The following is a 21580-nucleotide window of genomic DNA, read 5'->3' on the forward strand; positions in this document are numbered from 1 at the left end:
AAATAAACCCACTCCTTTCTGCTCTGCCTGGACAGAGCGTGGAAACACATTGCAAGAAAATTTCTGTGATTTGGAGAAACCAAGAGAGAAGATTTTTGTCCTGTTTTCTTGGAGTGCTTCCACAAGCACTCAGAATTCTCAAACTACTTCATTCCTGGCTCATGATCTTAAACAGAGGAAAAGGTTTCTTTGGTTTATGCTTCTACATCACTGTTTATCATCAAGGTATCAGGACAGGAACTCACTTAGTGCAGGAACCTGGAGGCACAAGCTGAGGCAGAGGTTATGGAGAGGTGCTGCTTATGGGATTGTTCACCATGGTTGCTTGGTCTAATTTGTATAGAACCCAGAACCATTTGCCCAAGGATGGCACTACTCACAAAGGGCTAGGAACTCCCCCACCAATGAGCAATAAATAAAATACCCTACATTTGGATCTTATGGCTGCATTTTCTAAATCGAGATGTCCTCTTTTCAGGTAGTTCTAGCTTGGGTCAAGTTGACAGAACTAGCCAGTCCGTGGCCATTGGCTACCATGAAGCAGTGACTGTAAGGTCACAGAATACCTTTGGCACAGTAGAGTGGCAGCCTTCCCTATGGTACTGGTAATGAGACAGAATCTCATGGGGATGTGGAGGCCGATTTCATAGCTTCACCTGAGATTCCAGTCTCCACTTCTTCCTGCCTTAGCTGCTAATTGACTTGGGGAGTGCATAGGAGGAAGAATCTTAATTGAGGCTTGGGACCTTTTCTCATACAGCATTTTTAAGGGTTGTCACGTATGTTGAAACAGAATTTCTGTTCATGCAGGTGCATTTGAGTCTCCCATGCCCTATAAATTACAATGTAATCTGGTAACTCAAGTAAACTGGTCCACTCAACTCAGCTTAGATGGAACCAATTCCTTGCACAGTTTTTACCCTAACAGGGGTAAACAATTTTTTATGTCTTCCCAGGAAAAGTCACATGACAGGAAGAATTTGAAGGCGAAGACTATAAAGCTCCAAGAAGCCACAGCTTCATATTCCTGGTTATAAGGAGGAACCAGCCACCAGCAGGTTCACAAATGGAAGAAGTTTCTGAGGGTTGTAGGGTACACACCACACTCTGAAGGCTCTATTCTCTGTTCTATCAGGTTCTATTTATTAGTAAAGTTATGTGGTAATTGTCTATATGCAGCTGACTTATATCATTTAGCATTAAGTCCCACAGGTCGTTGCTAGTGAAGGGAAATATGTCCAGATTAAGAAAATAATGAAGTCATTTATACTAATTCATGGGTTCAATCTCATGTGCTTTACCTAAACGGCATAATTGAATCTGATATCCAGGTTGCCCTTACTATCCTTTATTTATTTAAAATTTTAACCGTATCTTAAATTTTAATTTATGTTCTGATCAACTTTTATTTTATATTTTTTCCAATCTATCCTTTTTAAGGGAAAAATTCACAATAGCAACTCTGTATGCCACTCATAGTCCAGACCACGCTTGCTCATGCTGTATCAATACTCATGTATCTCCTGTCTGCTTTTTTTTTAATTTTAAATTAAAGTTTTCTTGCTGAGTTCAAGTGTGAATGTCTCAGCATGAAAATGGAGATAAGAGGAGAACATATGGGAGTCAGTTTTCTTCATCAGAGATAGATCAGATTGTCTGACCTTTCAGCAGGTGTTTTTACCCACCAAGGCCTCTCTCCATAACCCTCTCTATTCTTAATAGTGAACACTGTCTCCATCATTCATATTAAACACAACTTTCTTCCTTAATGTTCTTACATCAATAACTGTTATGTCAAATTATACAGACCAACTGAGAAAGTGTTCGTTAGTCTCAACATTCATGTCAGTTTGTGGAAAAACAGCTGTAACTGAAAAATGTAAGACTCAGAGAAGTAGCAAATGTTCCCTACAAACAAGTCAAATTACATGAGAAATGTGAGAAGGGGCGGCAGGGATGGTTAGGTTCCTTACCCAGCACTCACATCTAGGACTCATGACTGCCTATAGCTATAGCTGCCTGTGGTCAGTTTCCTCTTCTGGTCTGTGTAAGGACTGGTACAAATGTGACACACACTCACACAGACACAAAAATAAAATGAATCTTTATATTAGAAGAACATGCTATTTAATAATCTATAACACAATACAAGATACATCACTTAAGTAAATGTTTTGTATATAAAATGCAATCAAGCAAAACATAAAAATGTATACATCATTACAAAGTAGTCATGATGCAGCCAAATGTTACAGGTGTTTAGTCAAATATGTCAGAAAAATTTTTACAAATAAGGCATAAAACTACCCCTAGTGAATTTATAATTTCATGTTCAATGATGACATCAATTATTATTTTTCAGAATGCATCTATCAGATTCTTAGAATCATGTCGATATCTTAGTGTGTGGATCTAAATTAAGAAATCAAGCAGTGAATCCTTCATTTAAATGGATGTAGAATCAGATCCTTTTGCAGCTCTTTGATGACAAAACAGCTGGATAGTGTTGTGGAGAGCCACCAGGCATTAACCAAGGGCAGCTGCAAACAAGCTTCAGTCTGCTTCAGTCACACTGCTTATTAATCTTGCAAACTGGCAAATCCACATTGTTAATCAACATAGAAACTATAAATGGATAAAATTAAATTTTACCATGTATTCCTTATCCAATTAATTCCATATGGAAAACATTCATTCCTGCAGAGAACCTTCATGTATATAAGACCACAGAATCATTTCAGTACATTTACTTTCTGTCACTGGTGCATTGAGATTCCAGAAAGTAGACGTAGTTCATATCATTTTTCACAAATCTGTAAAATATTTTCTACAGATGGAAACATGCAGACACTTTGAAGAATCTCAAAACTGCATCATAGCTAAACTAACATTTAGCAGGCACAGCATCAGGGACAAGATATGGCTTTCTTTTAATAACATGATTAAGTCACTATGAAATTGCAAAATTTGCCAAATTTGATCTGGAAATTCCCCTCTGTGTTCTGTGAATATGGTTTATTACCATTGGTTAAAAAAGAAGCTGCTTTGTTCAATGCCAGGGCAGAATAAGATAGACAGGAAAACTAAAGTGAACAAAGGGAGAAAGAAGGCAGAGTCAGGCAGTTGCTATGCAGTTACTGGAGGAGAAATCCACCAGAACCATACTAGAAGGCCATACCCTCATGGTGATTGATAGAAATGGATAAATTTAAGATGTAAGAGCTAGTTAGAAATCCATCTGAGCCATCAGAGAAACAGTGTTGCAATTAGTGTAGTTTCTGTGTGATTATTCTGGTCTGAGCAGCCAGAAAATCGAGGCACAGTGTCCTTTTACACAAATTCATCTGTGTACATCCAGTAACGGTAATAGGAAAATCAATTTTACAAAATATAAATAAGACCATTCTCTCTGTGCTGGAGCCATGGCTCAGTAATTGAGAGCACTACCTTGTGTTCTAGAGGACCCAGGTTTGACTCCTAGCAACCACAAATGGTACAGAACAAACTCTCTAACTCCAGTCAGTCACAGGACATTTGACAGTCTCTTCTACCCTTACAGGCACCAGGCACTGATGTGCTACAGGGACACAAGGAAATAATCCTGGTAAATTGTCAGTACACAATACAGATATAGGAATTTTTAAAAATCCTTACCAAAAAGAGGAAAAATGGAGAATAAGGTTTCACTTATCACTGAAATTTACTAAGATCTCTCTCTCAGCATAAGGTTAAGTTACCATGAAGACTGTTTGAAAATAAACACATACTTAAACTGATTTGAGAGAATTTTGTCTTACCTACAATATTACAGGACTGAGAGCTCTTTCACATTATTTAATAGAAAAATAAAAGAGATACTTTCTCAATTTTTCCCACTGAGCATGCCAACACTCTGGCAGAAGTCCTTCCCTGTGAATCAACACAACGGGGCTAAAAGTTGCATAACCAAGGGTTAAAAATTCTTGAATATTTCCTATCAAGGGTATCTTTGTTAAAGAGAGACTTAAAAATAGAGAAAAAGCACAGTCAGTCCAATAGAAAAAAACAAAACAGAGCATCAGAAGGAGGACACTCTGAGCAGCTCTCAGCTCAGGGGGAGTTCTGTACAGAAGCTTGGAGTTCTGGAGGTAGAGGACATGCTGGTGGTGCTTGTGGAGAAGAAGTATCATGTAGCCACTGGCAGCTCCCATGGCAACCTGAAACACAGCATCTCTCAGGACCATGAGAGGGAGAACAATCCACTTAATTTTCCGATTTTCAAGCAATAAAAAACAATAGTTGTCATCATTCTTAAACTGTGATATATTCAGACTTGTGCTTGTGATGGAATGGATTAGGTTCATAGCTAATAAAGCGTTGAGTATCCAAAAGAATGAAAAGAATGGAAGGATGTGCCATGCAGACTGTGGTCTGAGCCTTCTCCACCCAGATGCTCTGGGACTGATGATGATGGCCTGGACCACAGTGAGGAGACTGCTGGTGCAGATGGAGACCCCACGGTAAACTCTCTGCAGGTAAATGATGATCTTACATTCTATGTCATCTAGGAAGTTTCTCAAACCAAAAGCTGCCATTGTCTTTGGCAATCCTTTTGCAAAGAGCATTATGATGTTTGTAAATGCCAAGTGGATGAGAATAAGATGGATGGGTTTCTGCTCAGGCCCTCCGCACCAACTGAACATATAATTCACAGAAACAGAAATGTTCCCCAGAGTGCCAAACACAGTCATGAAGAGGAAAACTATTTGCTTAATAAATCTCAAAAGCATTTCTTCTTTCCTGGAAAGAAAATCTTGTATTCAGGATACTAAGAGTTTTTTTTTTCATAAAACATCAGTAATGTTAGACATTTATCTGAAAAACATTTTGCATAATAGCATTTTCTGGTATATGAGTCAGTGATGGACACATGTGCTGCTGTACACTGGGGCCCTGAACTCCTCCTCTTCCCTGTGGACTCTGAGTTATGTGTGTGCTCTGACAGGGGAGCTTGGTAACTGGAATGAATCTCCAAAGTTTTAAAGGAGATGTGTTTGAGCTCTATACTAGCAAAATTGACTCGTTAAAATGTGAATTTGTTTATGTGTGTCTCTGTGTGTATGTGTCTGTCTATCCACATGCTGAAAAAAACATAGATAACTCATATCATAACTGAAACAAACTGTAAATTTCCCCAAACAAAATTCTTCTTCCTATCTCTCCTCTCTCTCTGTCTTTCTCTCTGTGTCTCTCTGTCTCTATCTCTGTCTCTCTCTCTCTCTTCATATTTTCCCACTGAATTTCAAAGACAAAGGCTTTGTTTCTATTTCCCTATTAATTAGTGTAACAATATCGAGATTTGCTTTTGACTTCAAAGCCTTATAACTTCAATTTCTACATCCTAGCATTTTTTTAAATTTTTATGTTGATCACTCTGTGATTTCACTCCATATATCTAGATTTTTTAAAGTCATTCTCAATGTCAAGTTCAATTGCACAACGCTTTCAAATAGACCCCTACAGTTAAAGTTGAATCATCAAAATATAACTTGAAAATTTTCTGTAACTGCCAGGCTGCAGCTAGGGATGGTGTCTAGCAGAACCTTGTGTTGCTTTCTAAAATAGGGAGTAGCAGAGATCTCTCATCCTAGTGGAAAACTTCTGGCCATCTGTAACCGCAGTGATTTAGCTCAGGACACATAAGGGAACATAGAACAGCTCTGGACCAGAGGATGCTGATGAGGTAAACCTAAGAACAGGATTAATGGGGTGTTATATACTGCCAAAAGTTCTAAGTCCTCAATATCAACTGCACGTAGCACGGTACATGGGGGCATACTGGTGTGAGCAGGGGCTCCACTATCTAAGAGTTCATGGTGCCATTTGCTTCTGTGGGTCTTTTGAGCAGCTATTATGTCAGCTGGTTTTGCAGCCTGCTTTTCCTCCACTTGTTTGTCAGGCAGATTGGTTTTTTATACACCAGTCTGAGCTGATTCCAGAACTTGGATTCAGGTAAGATGCTATTCTTCAAGTTCTGGAGCTCCATTCTCATTTCTTACGTATTTGTAGTGAGCTCTGGGTACCCTTTCTAGGATATGAAAAATCTGAATATTACAGTGGCTGCATGGGTTTGTGTGTTCTGAGTACTTGCAATGTCTCTGTTCACTGCCCTCCTTCCTGTTAAACTCACAGGATGGTTTTTAAATGTCTATGTCCAGATGATCTTATCAGAGACCTTCATCAACCTAGCCTTGTTCTGAGATTTGTGTCCAGGTGGCATCATGTCAGTTATTGCGTTCAACTACTCCTTTAGCAAAGAGGTAAGTATTGCCTATGAGAGTCCTAGAAAGCACAGTGCCATCTAAATATCTGTACAAATGAAATGTGTTCCAGATATTAATAGAAAGCACATCAGCATTCACTGACATATTTAGAATAAAAACTTAAGTGTTTTGTCATTGATTGGAATCTGTCAAAATCCCTATTTTCAGTTCCCCTCAAGTACTGATGCACAACATTAAAATTTTTCTGTTTCTTTAATCCTTGCTTTCATGGGGATTCCCACTTTTCTAGTCCTCTCTTTCCCTTTTCCAAGCTTTAAGTCATATTTGAGAGCAGACTCTGATCTTCTAATAACTGATTCCTTTCTACTGAAGTCACTGTCAGTGGATGAAGAGGTGTCTCATCTTCCACATTATTTGTGAAATGCTAAAGGAAATGAATTTAAAAGACAGGATGGACTTGTGTTTCGATTAATGCGTCATGCCAGGATGAGTCTAACCCCCGAGAGCCTGCGACAGGTTACATCCACCCATCCTGGTTTTCTCTAAAAGAAACAAGCTTGCAGGCAAACAGACAAAACTAAAAAGATTGTTGGTCTTTGCTGCTTAGTATAGGATAAACATAAGATGAGCTGTTTCAGGGTGTACTCCTCCACAGCCTGGATCCTAAATAGCAGCAGTTCTCAAGATGGTAACGATAACTGTTACACTGAGTGTTGTATTCTTTACCAGCATGGCATATAATGACTGAATTTAAGACAAGTATTATAATAGTATATGATAAAAATGGGAGCCTTTAAGGATGGATACAGACAGAAAACCATCAAAGAGTGCAAAGGCTATTGTAAAACTATGCGAGTATTAGAAAAGTGAAAATACACCAAAAGTGAAAAGTGCAAGGCTTACAGACACTAGTGACACTGTTGAAGTCACAGTGCTGGCAAAGTTAAACCTGAAAGAAGGTTTTTATTTTCTTTCATTTATCTAGTCATTTTTGAGAGAGAGTCTTCCTCTGTAACCAGGCTAGCCCTGAACAATTCCCCTGCCAAATCTCTCTAGTGCTAAAGTTACTGCAATATGTCATGATCGTCTCCAGGATTTAGACATCTGAAAATCTTATCTCTCTTTTTGATCCATTTAGAAAGGTGAGATAGGCTAAGGCCCACCCAGAGCTCTGTCATGATACTCCAGCCTAGGATGGAGAGTGATACCTCAGCATTTCTGTTCCATCCCTGTATCTCTAGGAACTAGTCTCCTTACCCCCATGTACTCACCTGGACCTCTGTGGTGCAGACAGGATGTGAAGCAGCTCTGGGAAGGCAACACTTGTCAGGTGACATTTGTACTGTCAGGATTTGTAGGGCTCTTGGTTGACATCAGGTATTGCAGACTTCCAGTTTCATGTTGTCACGGTGTCAGGGGAAGGAAGGCCTCTGCAGAGCCCCAGTCCCTGAAGTACAGCTTCCCTCTGTCTCCACGATTACTACATCTATTTTGCTCAGCAGTTATTTCAAGCTTAATCATAGTATAATCATTTTGACAAGGAAAACGAGAGAGGAAAAAATGAACAACTAACTTAAGTTTCTGTGTACGGAGTGCCCTCCATCTTCTGACTGGTTTTCCTCTTCTCAAAGTCCCAAGCTGTGACCTGGGCAGAGTCTACTTCTGACACATAGATCGGGTCTCTTGTTTTTCTTTCTAAAATCCCTCATCAGACCAGAGTACAATAAATGATGCTAAGTAGTAGAGATTCTGCTTTCTGGTCAAAACATGGTCCAAACTTGGACCAGGACAAATTAGAGTCCTTTGTTCTACCTGTGCCTGTTGGTAGTGAAGGAATTTTCTATAAACGATTCTTTCATTCCTGCCCCTTAAATACTTTAAATATCATCTGGGACTTACTTGAACCCCAATATTGACTTTATTCTAAAAGTAATCTTTATTTACAAAACATTAAGGGTACCTTTTTAACTTAGCTGTGTCCAAGAGTGGTCCTTCTGTGTATTTTTCAAGCTAGTTCCTAGGAAGCCCTTCCTATCCCAAATGACATATGATGTAAATAAAGGTAGGTTCAGGACAGAGTTTTAAAATGATGGTTTCAACATTTTATTCTTGAAAGAGAGCACCACGGGGTGTCCTTGTGAGGTAAGTGCAGGTTGTGGCTATTACTCTATGCCCTGAATCATCATGTCTCGTTAATTTAGCTGCAACTGGCACATAACAGAAGCTAAACATCCTTCTTTATAAATGAAATGAAAGCTTTTGAGGAAACCATACAGGATTTCTGTTCTACCTATTGAAAGGGAACTTCAGATACACAGAAACTAAGACATTATCATATATGTCAGGATAGATAGAAATTCAAAAATAAGAGTTATTGGCCAAATGGTCAGGATGGGAATCATAACAGCCCAGGCTGCTGCCCAGGCTGTGGGTTGCTCCTCACAACTCACAGCTCGGCCCCACTGCTGAAGACATCATCTTCACAGATCATTAATATAGAGAGGTCAAGCTGCTGCCTATATAGAGGCTTCACACCAATTTTCCAGCTTCTTTAATACAGGAATGTACTCTATATGGTCTCAAAATAGAAATGTAAACTCCAACCCAGCCACAAATTCTTCATCTGCAATGGTGTCTTGGCTGCAAAAAAATTCCAGGGCAATGGTGAAACAAAGATTGTAGCATTAACCAATTGATAACTGATTTGGCTTAAGGAGCCCATTAGATGAAACCCATAACCAAAACTGCTCAGGTGCCCAAGAACCTGAGAACAGATTGACCAGGTATCCGGAATAAAATTAAGTACTACTTCTCTAAGAAAAGAAAAAATGTAGTTATAAAATGACTCCTAATGATATTCAGTTGCATTTATAGATCAGTGTCTTGTCCAGACATCATCAGAGAAGCTTCGTCCTGCAGCAGGTGGGAACAAATACACAGACCCACAGGCAGACAATGCATAGAGAATGAGAGACCTTCAACACTCAGCCCTTAAATAGGATGTCTCCATCAAATTCTTCCCCCTCGGAGATCAGAGAATCCTGTAGAAGAGGAGGTGAAAGAATCTTAGAGCTAAATGAATTATCCAAAGGAATTAGCCATCTCTTTCTCATTATTACTAATATCCTTATCTTCCCTAAGTATTTTATAACTGTGCAGATTAACAACAAAGTGATTCAGAATTGAATGGGGGAGCCGGGCAGTGGTGGCATACGCCTTTAATCCCAGCACTCGGGAGGCAGAGGCAGGCGGATCTCTGGGAGTTCGAGGCCAGTCTGGTCTACAAGAGCGAGTTCCAAGACAGGTTCCAAAGCTACAGAGAAACCCTGTCTCAAAAAACTAAAAAAAAAAATAATAATAATAATTGAATGGGGGATCTTTCTACATTTTTTTATGTTTCTTTATAATGTATTTTTGGGACTTTGTCCAATACTTCCTCATCTAAAATTCCTTCTCCTGAAAGCCAGAGCTTGTACTCACAAACAACTTGAAAACAACTTAATAACTGTATTTTTTTATAGTAGTTTTCCTCCTTTCTTTAAAAAATGAAGCAGAAACTCAACATAAAATGATTCCTTCCCTGGTGTCTGCACCTTTATTGTCCCTCATCTCCTTCCATGAGGGTCCCCACTCTCTGATTTCATAGCCAATTTCAGGTCCCTTTTCAGGCACCACTTGTCACCCTCCAGAGGTAGTGGGACCTGGGAGAAGGAGGTGGACTGGAGTCTCATGCAACAGCCAACTTTATTCAGAGCAGCAGACAAGTTATACCCTGAGGGTAAGAAAGTTCACATGAGGTCACTCTGTATACAATGACAAAGACAAGCTGAGCATGACAAAATCATGTTCTTCACAGAAGCACACAAGGGACTTTTAAACATTTAAATGGTTACGATAACAAGAAATAAGAGGCAATTAGAAATAAACCCACTCCTTTCTGCTATGCTGGATGGAGTGTGGAAACACATTCCAAGAAAATTTCTGTGATTTGGAGAAACCCAAAGAGAAGATGTTTGTTCTGTTTGTTTACTTGGAGTATTTCCACAAGCACTCAGAATTCTCAAGCTACTCCACTCCTGGGTTATGTTCTTAAACGGAGGGAAGGGTTTGTTTGGTTTACGCTTCCACATCACTGTTTATCATCAAGGTATCAGGACAGGAACTCACCCAGTGCAGGAACCTGGGGCACAAGCTGATGCAGAAGTGATGGAGGGGTGCTGCTTACTGACTTGTTCACCATGGTTGTTCAGTCTTCTTTTGTATAGAATCCAGTGCCATTTGCCAAAGGATGGTACTACCATCAAAGGGCTGCAAACTGCTTCATCAATCAGTGATTAAGAAAATACCCTACATTTGGATTTTATGGTGGTGTTTTCTCAATGGATCTTTTCTCCTTGTAGATAACTCTAACTTGTATCAAGTTGGCAGAACTAGCCAGTTCATGGTCATTGGCCACCATGAGACACTCTGCTCCTGGCAGCACCAATCTACTTCAAGAGGAAGATTGGCATCAAAGAGGTTCCTTATGGAGTTGGTTAGCTATTTGGGCAAGAAACTGCTCTTTCCTGGACTGATGCATAAACTGGACACAACGAACCCGCAGAAAGAGGACTGCTGAACTGGTCTAAAGGTGAGATGGTCTTCGGGGTTCCTGACTCATGAAAGAGTCTGTGAGATATTCTGCAGGACACAGAAAAAAGTGACTGAACTGTCTTTGAATTTTCCTGCTTTATGGGAATGTCGGCTGGAAACTATGGACCTGAAGGCTGAAGATGGATGCTCCAACAGTACAAAAGAACTTTAGGTGACTGTACAGTCAGTGAGATGTCTCTGTCATTTCTAGAGTTTTGGAAGTTGCTTACTTCTTGTTTACTTAGGTAATATTATATCCTTCGGGAGTCTTTGATGGAGTTGAAGAATGGTTAGTTATAAATATAGTTTTCCTTTGTTATGGTAAAAAATAAAATAGATCTAAATATTGTAACTGTAATTCTTGCTTGATAACTGTTTTGTTATATTTAATTTTACTATGTTAAGGTGAAAGCCTTTCTTTTTTGTTTAAACAGAAAAAGGGGGAATGATGTAGGAGGGTCATCTGTCTATGTGTTACTTTCATTGATTAATAAAGAAACTGCCTTGGCCTTTTAATAGGGCAGAAAATTAGATGGGCAGAGTAGACAGAACAGGATGCTGGGAAGAAGGCAATGAGGCAGACGCCATACCTCTCCTCTCTGAGACGGACGCCCGTTAGACTCATCCCAGTAAGCCACAGTCAAGTGGCAATACAGATTATTAGAAATGGGTTGAATCAATATATAAGAGCTAGCCAATAAGAGGTTAAAACTAATGGACCAGGCAGTGTTTAAAAGAATATAGTTTCCGTGTAATTATTCTGGGGCTAAGCTATCCATGCGGGAGCAAGGCGGGATGAAAAGCAGTCCTCCTCGCCCCTTCACTACAAGATATGACAGAAAAAATTTACAAATAAGGCATAAAACTACCCCTAGTGAATTTATAATTTCATGTTCAATGATTGCATCAATTATTATTTTTCATAATGCGTCTATCAGATTCTTAGTACCATGTTGATATGTTATTGTATGGATCTAAATTAAGAAATCAAGCAGTGAATCCTTCACTTAAGTGGATGTAGAATCAAATCCTTTTGCAGCTCTTTGATGACAAACAGCTGGATAGTGTTGTGGAGAGCCACCAGGCATTAACAAAGGGCAACTGCTAACAAGCCTCAGTCTGTTTCAGTCACACTGCATATTAATCTTGCAAATTGGCAAATCCGCATTTTAATCAACATACAAACTATAGATGGATATAATAAAACTTTACCATGTATTCCTTATCCAGTTTACCCCATATGGATAACCTTCATTCCTGCAGAGAACCTTCATGAATGTAAGACCACAGAAACATTTCAGTGCATTTAAGTTCTGTCACTGGTGCATTGAGATTCCAGGAAGTGAACATAGTTTATGTCATTTTTCACAAATCTGTAAAATATTTTCTACAGATGGAAACATGCAGACACTTTGAAGAATCTTAAAACAGCATCATAGCTAAACTAACATTTAGCAAGTACAGCATCAGGGACAAGATATGGATTTCTTTGAATAAAATGTTTAAATCACTAAGAAACTGACAAAATTTGCCAAATTTAATCTGGAAATTCCCCTCTGTGTTCTGTGAATATGGTTTATTACCATTGGTTAAAAATGAAGCTGTTTTGTTCAATGGCAGAGCAGAATAGAGATAGTCAGGCAATCTAAACTGAACAAAGGGAGAAAGAAGGCAGAGTCAGACAGTTGCTATGTAGTTGCTGGAGAAGAAAGACAACAGATTCATAATACAAGGCCACACCATTGTGGTGATTGATAGAAATGAATATATTTAAGATTTGAGAGCTAGTAAGAAATCCACCTGAGTCATCAGGGAAACACTGTTGCAATTAGTATAGTTTCTGTGTGATTATTCCGGTGTGAGCAGCCAGAAAACAAAGAAAAAAAAGTGTCCTTTTACACAAATTCATCTGTGTACATCCAGTAATGGTAATAGGAAAATCAATATTACAAAATATAAATAAGACCATTCTCTCTGTGCTGGAGCCATGGCTCAGTAGTTGAGAGCACTGGCTTGTCTTCCAGAGGACCCACGTTCAATTCCTAGCAACCACAAATGGTACAGAACAAACTCTCTAACTCCAGTCAGTCACAGGACATTTGACAATCTCTTCTACCCTTACAGGCACCAGGCACTGATGTGCTACAGGGACACAAGGAAATAACCCTGGTAAATTGTCAGTACACAATACAGATATAGGAATTTTTAAAAATCCGTTCCAAAAAGAAGAAAAGTGGATATAACTTTTCACTTATCACTGTAATTTACAAAGATCTCTCTCAGCATAAGGTTGAATTACCATGAAGATTGTTTGAGAATAAACACATACTTAAACTGATTTGAGAGAATTTTGTCTTACCTACAATATTACAGGACTGAGAGCTCTTTCACATTATTTAATAGAAAAATAAAAGAGATACTTTCTCAATTTTTCCCACTGAGCATGCCAACACTCTGGCAGAAGTCCTTCCCTGTGAATCAACACAACGGGGCTAAAAGTTGCATAACCAAGGGTTAAAAATTCTTGAATATTTCCCATCAAAGGTATCTTTCCTAAAGAGAGACTTAAAAATAGAGAAAAAGTGCAGTCAGTCCAATAGAAGAAAACAAAACAGAGCATCAGAAGGAGGACACTCTGAGCAGCTCTCAGCTCAGGGGGAGTTCTGTACAGAAGCTTGGAGTTCTGGAGGTAGAGGACATGCTGGTGGTGCTTGTGGAGAAGAAGTACCATGTAGCCACTGGCAGCTCCCATGGCAACCTGAAACACAGCATCTCTCAGGACCATGAGAGGGAGAACAATCCACTTTATTTTCTGACTTTCAAGCATAAAATAACAATAGTCGTCACCATTGTTAAGCTCTGATATATTCTGGCTTATACTTGTGATGAAATGGATTAGGTTCATAGCTAATAAAGCGTTGAATATCCAAAAGAATGAAAAGAATGGAAGGATGTGCCATGCAGACTGTGGTCTGAGCCTTCTCCATCCAGATGCTCTGGGACTGATGATGATGGCCTGGACCACAGTGAGGAGACTACTGGTGCAGATGGAGACCCCACGGGCCACCCTTGACAGGTAAATGAGGATCTTACATTCTATGTCATTTAAGAAGTTTCTCAAACCAAAAGCTGCCATTGTCTTTGGCAATCCTTTTGCAAGAAGGATTATGATGTTTGTAAAAGCCACGTGGATGAGAATAAGGTCTATAGGTTTCTTCTCAGGCCCTCCACACCAAGTGAACATATAATTCACAGAAACAGAAATGTTTCCCAGAGTGCCAAACACAGTCATGAAGAGGAAAACTATTTGCTTAATAATTTTCAAAAGCATTTTTTCCTTTCTGGGAGAAAATCTTGTTTTCAGGATACAAAGAGATTTTTCCATATGGAATCAGTAATGCTAGACATTTATCTGAAAAACATTTCACATAATAGCATTTTCTACTGTACGAGAGTCAGTGATGGACACATGTGCTGCTGTACACTGGGGCCCTGAACTCCTCCTCTTCCCTGTGGACTCTGAGTTATATGTGCTCTGACAGGGGAGCTTGGTAACTGGAATGAAACCCTAAAGTTTTAAAGGAGATATGTTTGAGTTCTATACTAGCAAAATTGACTTGTTAAAATATGTGACTATGTGTATGTGTATCTGTCTGTCCACATGCATGAATTGACATAGTTAACTCTCATCATGACTGAATTCAACTGCAAATTTCCCCAAACAAAATCCTTCCTATTTCTATTTTATCATATTTTCCCACTCAGTTTCAAAGACAAAGGCTCCATATTTATTTCCCTCTTAATTAGTGTAACAATTTCTATATTTGCATTTGACTTCAATGCCTTATAACTTCAATTTTGACATCCTAAAGTTTTAAAAGTTTTTATGTTGATCATTCTGTGATTTCACTCCATTTGAGTATTTACTAGTCTTTATAAAAAACGTAGTTCTCAATGTCAAGCTCAATTTCTCAGCCTTTTCAGATAGAGCCCTACAGTTAAAGTGAATCATAAAAATATAACTTGAAAAATTTCATGTAACTGCCAGGCTGCAGCTAGGGATGGTGTCTAGCAGGACCTTGTGTTGCTTTCTTAAATAGATGGTAGCAGAGTTCTCTGAAGCTAGTGGATGATTTCAGGCCATCTGGTACCCCAGTGAGTTGCCTCAGGACACATAAGGGAACATAGAACAGCTCTGGATGAGGAGATGCTGATGAGGTAAACCTAAGAACAGGATTAATGAGGTGTTATATATTGTCATGCAATGAGTACAGTTTTTGGAATCATGAGTCCTCAAATCAACTGCATGTAGCACAATACGTGGGGACATACTGGTGTGAGCAGGGACTCCACTATCTAAGAGTTCATGGCGACATTTGCTTCTGTGGGGTCTTTTGAGCAGCTATTATGTCAGCTGGTTTTGCAGCCTGCTTTTCCTCAACCTCTTTGTCAGGCAGACTGGTTTTTTATACACCAGTCCAAGCTGATTCCAGAACTTGGACTGCGGTAGGATGCTATTCTTCAAGTTCTAGATCTCCATTCTCATATCTCAGGGATTTGCTGTAAGCTCTGGACAGCTTTTTTAGGATATAAAAAATCTGAATATTACAGGAAGTGCATGGGTTTGTGTGTTCTGAGTACTTACAATGTCTCTGTTCACTGTCCTCCATCCTGTTAAACTCACAGGATAGCTTTACATGTCTGTGTCAAGATGATCTTACCAGTGACCTTCTGAGATTTGTGTCCAGGTATCACGACTCTAGAAATGTCAGTTATTGCTTTCAGTTGTTCCTATAGCAAAGAGGAAATTATTGCCTGTGTAAGTTAATCCGAGAAATCACAATACCATCTAAGTACCTGTACAAATACAATATGCTTCAGATATTAATAGAAAGTACATCAACATTTGCTGACATATCCAGAATAAAAAATTAAGTGTTCTGTCAGTGATTGTAATCTGTCAAAAATCACTATTTTCAGTTCCCTCAAGTGCTGATGGAAGATATTAACAGTTTTCTATTTGTTCAATCCTTGCTTCCATGGGGATTTCTGCTTTTCTAGTCCTTTCTTTCCTTTACAAGCTTTAAGTCTAATTTGAGACCAGGCTCTGACCTTCTAATAATTGATTCCTTTCTACTGAAGTCACTGTTAGTGGAGGAAAAAGCATCTCATCTTCCACACAATTTGGGAAATGCTAAAAGAAATGAATTTAAAAGACAGGCCAGAATTATGTTTAGATGGATGGGCGATTCCAGGATGAGTCTAACACACAAGAGCCTGAAGAAAGTTACATCCACCCATCATGGTTTTCTCTAAAACAAGCAAGCAGGCAGGCAAACAGACAAAACTAAAAAAAAAAAATGTTCTTTGCTGCTTAGCATGGCATAAACATAAGATGAGCTGTTTCAGGGTGTACTCCTCCACAGCCTGGATCCTAAATAGCAGCAGTTCTCAAGATGGTAATGATAACTGTTACACTAAGTATTATATTCTTCACCCAGCATGGCATACAATGACTGAATTTGAGACAAGTGTTATAATAGTATGTGATAAAATCGAGAGCCGTTAAAGACAGATACAGACAGAAACCTGTCAAACTGGGAGTTAGAAGGATATTGTAAAACTATGCCAATATTAGAAAAGTGAAGATACGTCAAAAGTGAAAAGTGCAAGGCTTACACACACTAGTGACACTGTTGGAGTCACAGTGCTGGCAAAGTTAAACCTGAAAGAAGGTTTTTATTTTCTTTCATTTATCTAGTCATTTTTGAGAGAGTGAATCTCTCTGTAACCCAGGCTAGCCCTGAACAATTCTGTTGCCAAGTCTCTCCAGTGCTAATGTTACAGTAATGTATCATGATCGTCTCCAGGATTTACAGACATCTGAAAACCTTAGGTGTCTTATTAAACCATTTAGAAAGGTACTTAGGCTAAGGCCCAGCCAGAACTCTGTCTTGATACTTCAGCCTGAGGATGGAGAGGAATGCCTCAGCATTTCTGTTCCATCTCTGTATCTCCAGGAACTAGTTTCCTTTTATCTTTCTGGAGCCAGGGCCAGAAGTAAGGTGGAGATCCTGAGGATCACAGAGCCTCTCACCTGCTCCCTAGATTAGTCAGAGAGTCTTCTGCTTTAATGAAACTCTCCATGACACAGCTGATCAGATCAAAGGTCTTACCTCCATGTACTCACCTGGACCTCTGGGTGCAGACAGGATCTGGAGCAGCTCTGGGAAGGTGGCACTTTCCAGGTCATATTTGTACTGTCAGGATTTGTGGGGCTCTTGGCTGACATCAGATATTGCAGACTTCAAGTTTCATGTGGTCACAGTGTCAGGGAAAGGAAGGCCTCTGCAGAGCCCCGGTCCCTGAAGAATAGCTTCCCTCTCTCCACAATTACTACATCTATTTTGTTCAGCAGTTATTTCAAGCTTCATTATGGTTTAATTATTTTGACAAGAAAAACAAGAGGTGAGAAAATGAACGACTAACTTAAGTTTCTGTGTACAGAGTGCCCTGCATCTTCTGACTGGTTTTCATCTTCTCAAAGTACCAAGCTGTGACCTGGGCAGAATCTACTTCTGACACATAGACAGGTCTCCCGCTTTTCTTTCTGAAATCCCTCATCAGACAGGAGTAGAATAAATGATGCTAAGCACTGCAGATGCTGCTTTCTGATCAAGTCCCAAGCATGGACCAGGACGATTTAGAGTCCTTTGTTCTACCTGGGCCTGTTGGTAATGAAGGAATTTTCTGTAAATGATTCTTTCATTCCTGCCCTTTAAATACTTTAAATATCATCTGGGACTTCTTGAACCCCAATATTGACTTCTAAAAGTAGTCTTTATCTACAAAACATTAAGGGTACCTTTTTAACTTAGTGGCGTCCAAGAGTGATCCTTCTGTGTATTTTTCAAGCTAGTTTCTAGGAAGCCCTTCCTATCCCAAATGTCATATGATGTAAATAAAGGTAGGTTCAGGACAGAGTTTTAAAATGATGGTTTCAACATTTTATTCTTGAAAGAGAGCACCATGGGGTGTCCTTGTGAGGTAAGTGCAGGTTGTGGCTATTACTCTATGCCCTGAATCATCATGTCTCATTAATTTAGCTGCAACTGGCACATAACAGAAGCTAAACATCCTTCTTTATAAATGAAATGAAAGCTTTTGAGGAAACCATACAGGATTTCTGTTCTACCTATTGAAAGGGAAATTCAGATACACAGAAACTAAGACATTATCATATATGTCAGGGTAGATAGAAATCCAAAAATAAGAGTTATTGGCCAAATGGTCAGGATGGGAATCATAACAGCCCAGGCTGCTGCCCAGACTGTAGGTTGCTCCTCACAACTCACAGCTCGGCCCCACTGCTGAAGACATCATCTTCACAGATCATTAAAAGGAGAGGTCAAGCTGCTGCCTCTATAGAAGCTTCACACTAATTTCCCAGCTTCTTTGATACAGGAATGTACTCTATATGCTCTCAAAAGAGAAATATAAACTCCAACCCCACCACAAACTCCTTATCTACAATGGTGTCTTGCCTGGAAAAAACAGTGCCAGGGCAATGGTGAAACAAAGCTGTGGCAGTAACCAATTGATAACCTGTTTGGATTAAAGTGTCCATGAGATGAAATCCATGACCAAAACTGCTCAGGGGCCCAAGAACCTGAGAACAGATTGACCGGGGATCTAGAATAAAACTAAGTACTACCTGTCAGAGGCAGGTGGATCTCTGTGAGTTTGAGGCCAGCCTGGTCTACAAGAGCTAGTTCCAGGACAGGAACCAAAAAGCTACGGAGAAACCCTGTCTCTAAAATCCAAAAAAAAAAAAAACAAAACAGAAAAGAAAAAAATGTACTAATAAAATGACTCTTAATGATATTCTATTGCACTCATAGATCAGTGTCTTGTCCAGACATCATCAGAGAAGCTTCCTTCTGCAGCAGATGGAAACACATACAGAGACCCGCAGACAGACAATGCATAGAGAAATAGAGACCTCAGAACACTCAGCCCTTAAATGGGATGTCTAACTAAAATTCTTCCCCTCGGAGATCAGAGAATCCTTTAGAAGAGTATATGGAAAGAATGTTAGAGCCAAATGAATTAGCCATCTCTTTCTCATTATTAATAACATCCTTATCTTCCCTAAGGATTTTATAACTGTTCAGATTAACGTCAAAGTGACCCAGAATTGAATGGGGGATCTTTCTACCTTTTTTTTAATATTTATTTATTTATTATGTATACAATATTCTGTCTGTGTGTACGTCTGCAGGCCAGAAGAGGGCACCAGACCTCATTACAGATGGTTGTGAGCCGCCATGTGGTTGCCAGGAATTGAACTCAGGACCTTTGGAAGAGCAGGCAGTACTCTTAACCACTGAGCCATCTCTCCAGCCCTCTTTCTACCTTTTTAATATTTCTTTATATTGTGTTTTTGGGACTCTGTCAAATACTTCCTCAGTAAATTTCCTTCTCCTGAAAGCCAGGGCTTGTACTCACAAACAACTTAATAGCTGTGATTTTGATATTAGTGCTCCTTTTTTCTTTAAAAACTGAAGCAGAAAGCCAACATTAGACGAAGCCTTCCCTGGTTTCTGCCCCATTATTCTCACTCATCTTCTTCCCTGAGGGTCCCCACTCTCTGGTTTCATAGCCAACTTCAGGTCCCTTTTCAGGCACCACTTGTCACCCTCCAGAGGTAGTGGGACCTGGGAGAATGGGGTGGACTGGAGTCTCATGCAACAGCCAACTTTATTCAGGGCAGCAGACAAGTTGTACTCTGAGGGTAAGAAAGTTCACATGAGGTCATGCTGTGTACAATGGCAAAGACAAGCTGAGCATGACAAAATCAGGTTCTTCACAGAAGCACACAAAGGACTTTTTAAACATGTAAAAGATTATCAATAACAAGCAATAAGCGGCAATCAGAAATAAACCCACTCCTTTCTGCTCTGCCTGGATGGAACGTGGAAACATATTCCAAGGAAATTTCTGTGATTTGGAGAAACAGAGAGAAAAGATTTTGTCCTGTTTGTTTACTTGGAGTGCTTCCACAAGCACTCAGAATTCTCAAACTACTCCACTCCTGGGTCATGTTCTTAAACAGAGGGAAGAGTTTGTTTGGTTTACGCTTCCACATCACTGTTTATCATCAAGGTATCAGGACCGGAACTCACCCAGTGCAGGAACCTGGGGCACAAGCTGATGCAGAAGTGATGGAGGGGTGCTGCTTACTGGCTTGTTCACCATGGTTGTTCAGTCTTCTTTTGTATAGAATCCAGTGCCATTTGCCAAAGGATGGTACTACCATCAAAGGGCTGCGAATTGCTCCATCAATCAGTGATTAAGAAAATACCCTACATTTGGATTTTTATGGTGGTGTTTTCTCAATGGATCTTTTCTCCTTTTAGATAACACTAGCTTGTGTCAAATTGGTAGAACTAGCCAATGATGAAAAATGTGTCCAGCTTAAGAAAATGATGAAGGCATTTATACTAATCCATTTGTCTAATCTCATGTGCTTTACCTGAAGGGCATAATTGAATCTGATATCCAGGTTGCCTTTACTATTCTCTATTTAGAATTTTCATCATATATTAAATTTTAATTTATGATCTGATTGAGCTTTTACTTTATATTTTTTTCAAATCTAATCTTATTTCAGGGAAAAGTTCATAACCAATTCTATATGCCACTCAGAGGCCAGACCATCTTTGTTCATGCAGTGTCAACATTCATGTATCTCCTGTCTGTTTTTTTTTTTAATTTTAAATTAAAGATTACATGGTGAGTTCAAGTGTGAATGTCTCAGCATGAAAATGGAGGTCAGAAGACAACATGTGGGAGTCAGTTTCCTTCATCAGAGATAGATGAAATTGTCTGACCTTTCAGCAGGTGCTTTTGTCCACCAAGGCCTGTCTCCATAACCCTCTCGATTCTTAATAGTGAACACTCTCTCCATCATTCAAATTAAACACAACTTTCTTTCTCCATGTTCTTATATCGCTTCCTTTTGTGTCAAGTATACAGACAGAGTGAGAAAGTGTTTGTTAGTCTCACCTTTCATGTCTGTTTCTGAAAAACGGCTGTAACCGAAGAGGGTGAGACTCAGAGAAGCAGTGGATGTTCCCTACAAACACGTCACATTACATGGGAAATGTGAGAAGGAGCTGCAGGGACGGTTAGGAGACCTGCTCCTCTTGCAGAGGACCCTGGTTCCTTACCCAGCGCTCACATCTAGGACTCATGACTGCCTGTAGCCCTAGCTCCCTGTGGTCAGTGCCCTCTTCTGGTCTGTGTGGGGAACTGTACAAATGTGACACACACTCACAGAGACACATACATAAAAAATCTTTATAGTGGAAGAACGTGCTGTTTAATAATCTATAACACAATCAATATCACTTACTTAAATGTTTTCTATATACAGTGCAACCAAGCAAAATATAAAAATGTATACATCATTATAAAATAGAGCCATGATGCACCCAAAATGTTACAGGTGTTTAGTCAGATATGACAGAACAATTTTTACAAATAAGGCATAAAACTACCTCTAGTGATACTACAATTTCATTTTCAATGATAACATCAATTATTATTTTTTTAGAATGCATCTATCAGATTCTTAGAACCATGTCTATATCTTATTGTGTGGATCTAAGAAATCAGGTAGT

At 39.4% G+C, this 21580-nt stretch overlaps 2 protein-coding genes across 2 annotated transcripts; both read right to left on the reverse strand.

Moving 5' to 3' along the window:
• Positions 1 to 3830: 3830 nt before the first annotated feature.
• Positions 3831 to 4793, reverse strand: LOC130885705 (vomeronasal type-1 receptor 4-like). The gene has a single exon (XM_057787402.1). It carries the CDS (start codon positions 4767 to 4769, stop codon positions 3831 to 3833), a length of 939 nt encoding a protein of 312 aa, XP_057643385.1. The 5' UTR covers positions 4770 to 4793.
• Positions 4794 to 13287: 8494 nt separating this feature from the next.
• On the reverse strand, positions 13288 to 14262 carry LOC130885702 (putative vomeronasal receptor-like protein 4). The gene has a single exon (XM_057787400.1). It carries the CDS (start codon positions 14224 to 14226, stop codon positions 13288 to 13290), a length of 939 nt encoding a protein of 312 aa, XP_057643383.1. The 5' UTR covers positions 14227 to 14262.
• Between the last annotated feature and the right edge of the window lie 7318 nt (positions 14263 to 21580).

Source organism: Chionomys nivalis, chromosome 13 (assembly GCF_950005125.1).
Source record: "Chionomys nivalis chromosome 13, mChiNiv1.1, whole genome shotgun sequence".
In the NCBI taxonomy this organism is placed as follows: domain Eukaryota; kingdom Metazoa; phylum Chordata; class Mammalia; order Rodentia; family Cricetidae; genus Chionomys; species Chionomys nivalis.

Coding starts and splice junctions, on each gene's coding strand:
- LOC130885705 (XM_057787402.1), bottom strand. CDS start 4,769: ATGCTTTTGAGATTTATTAAGCAAATAGTTTTCCTCTTCATGACTGTG.
- LOC130885702 (XM_057787400.1), bottom strand. CDS start 14,226: ATGCTTTTGAAAATTATTAAGCAAATAGTTTTCCTCTTCATGACTGTG.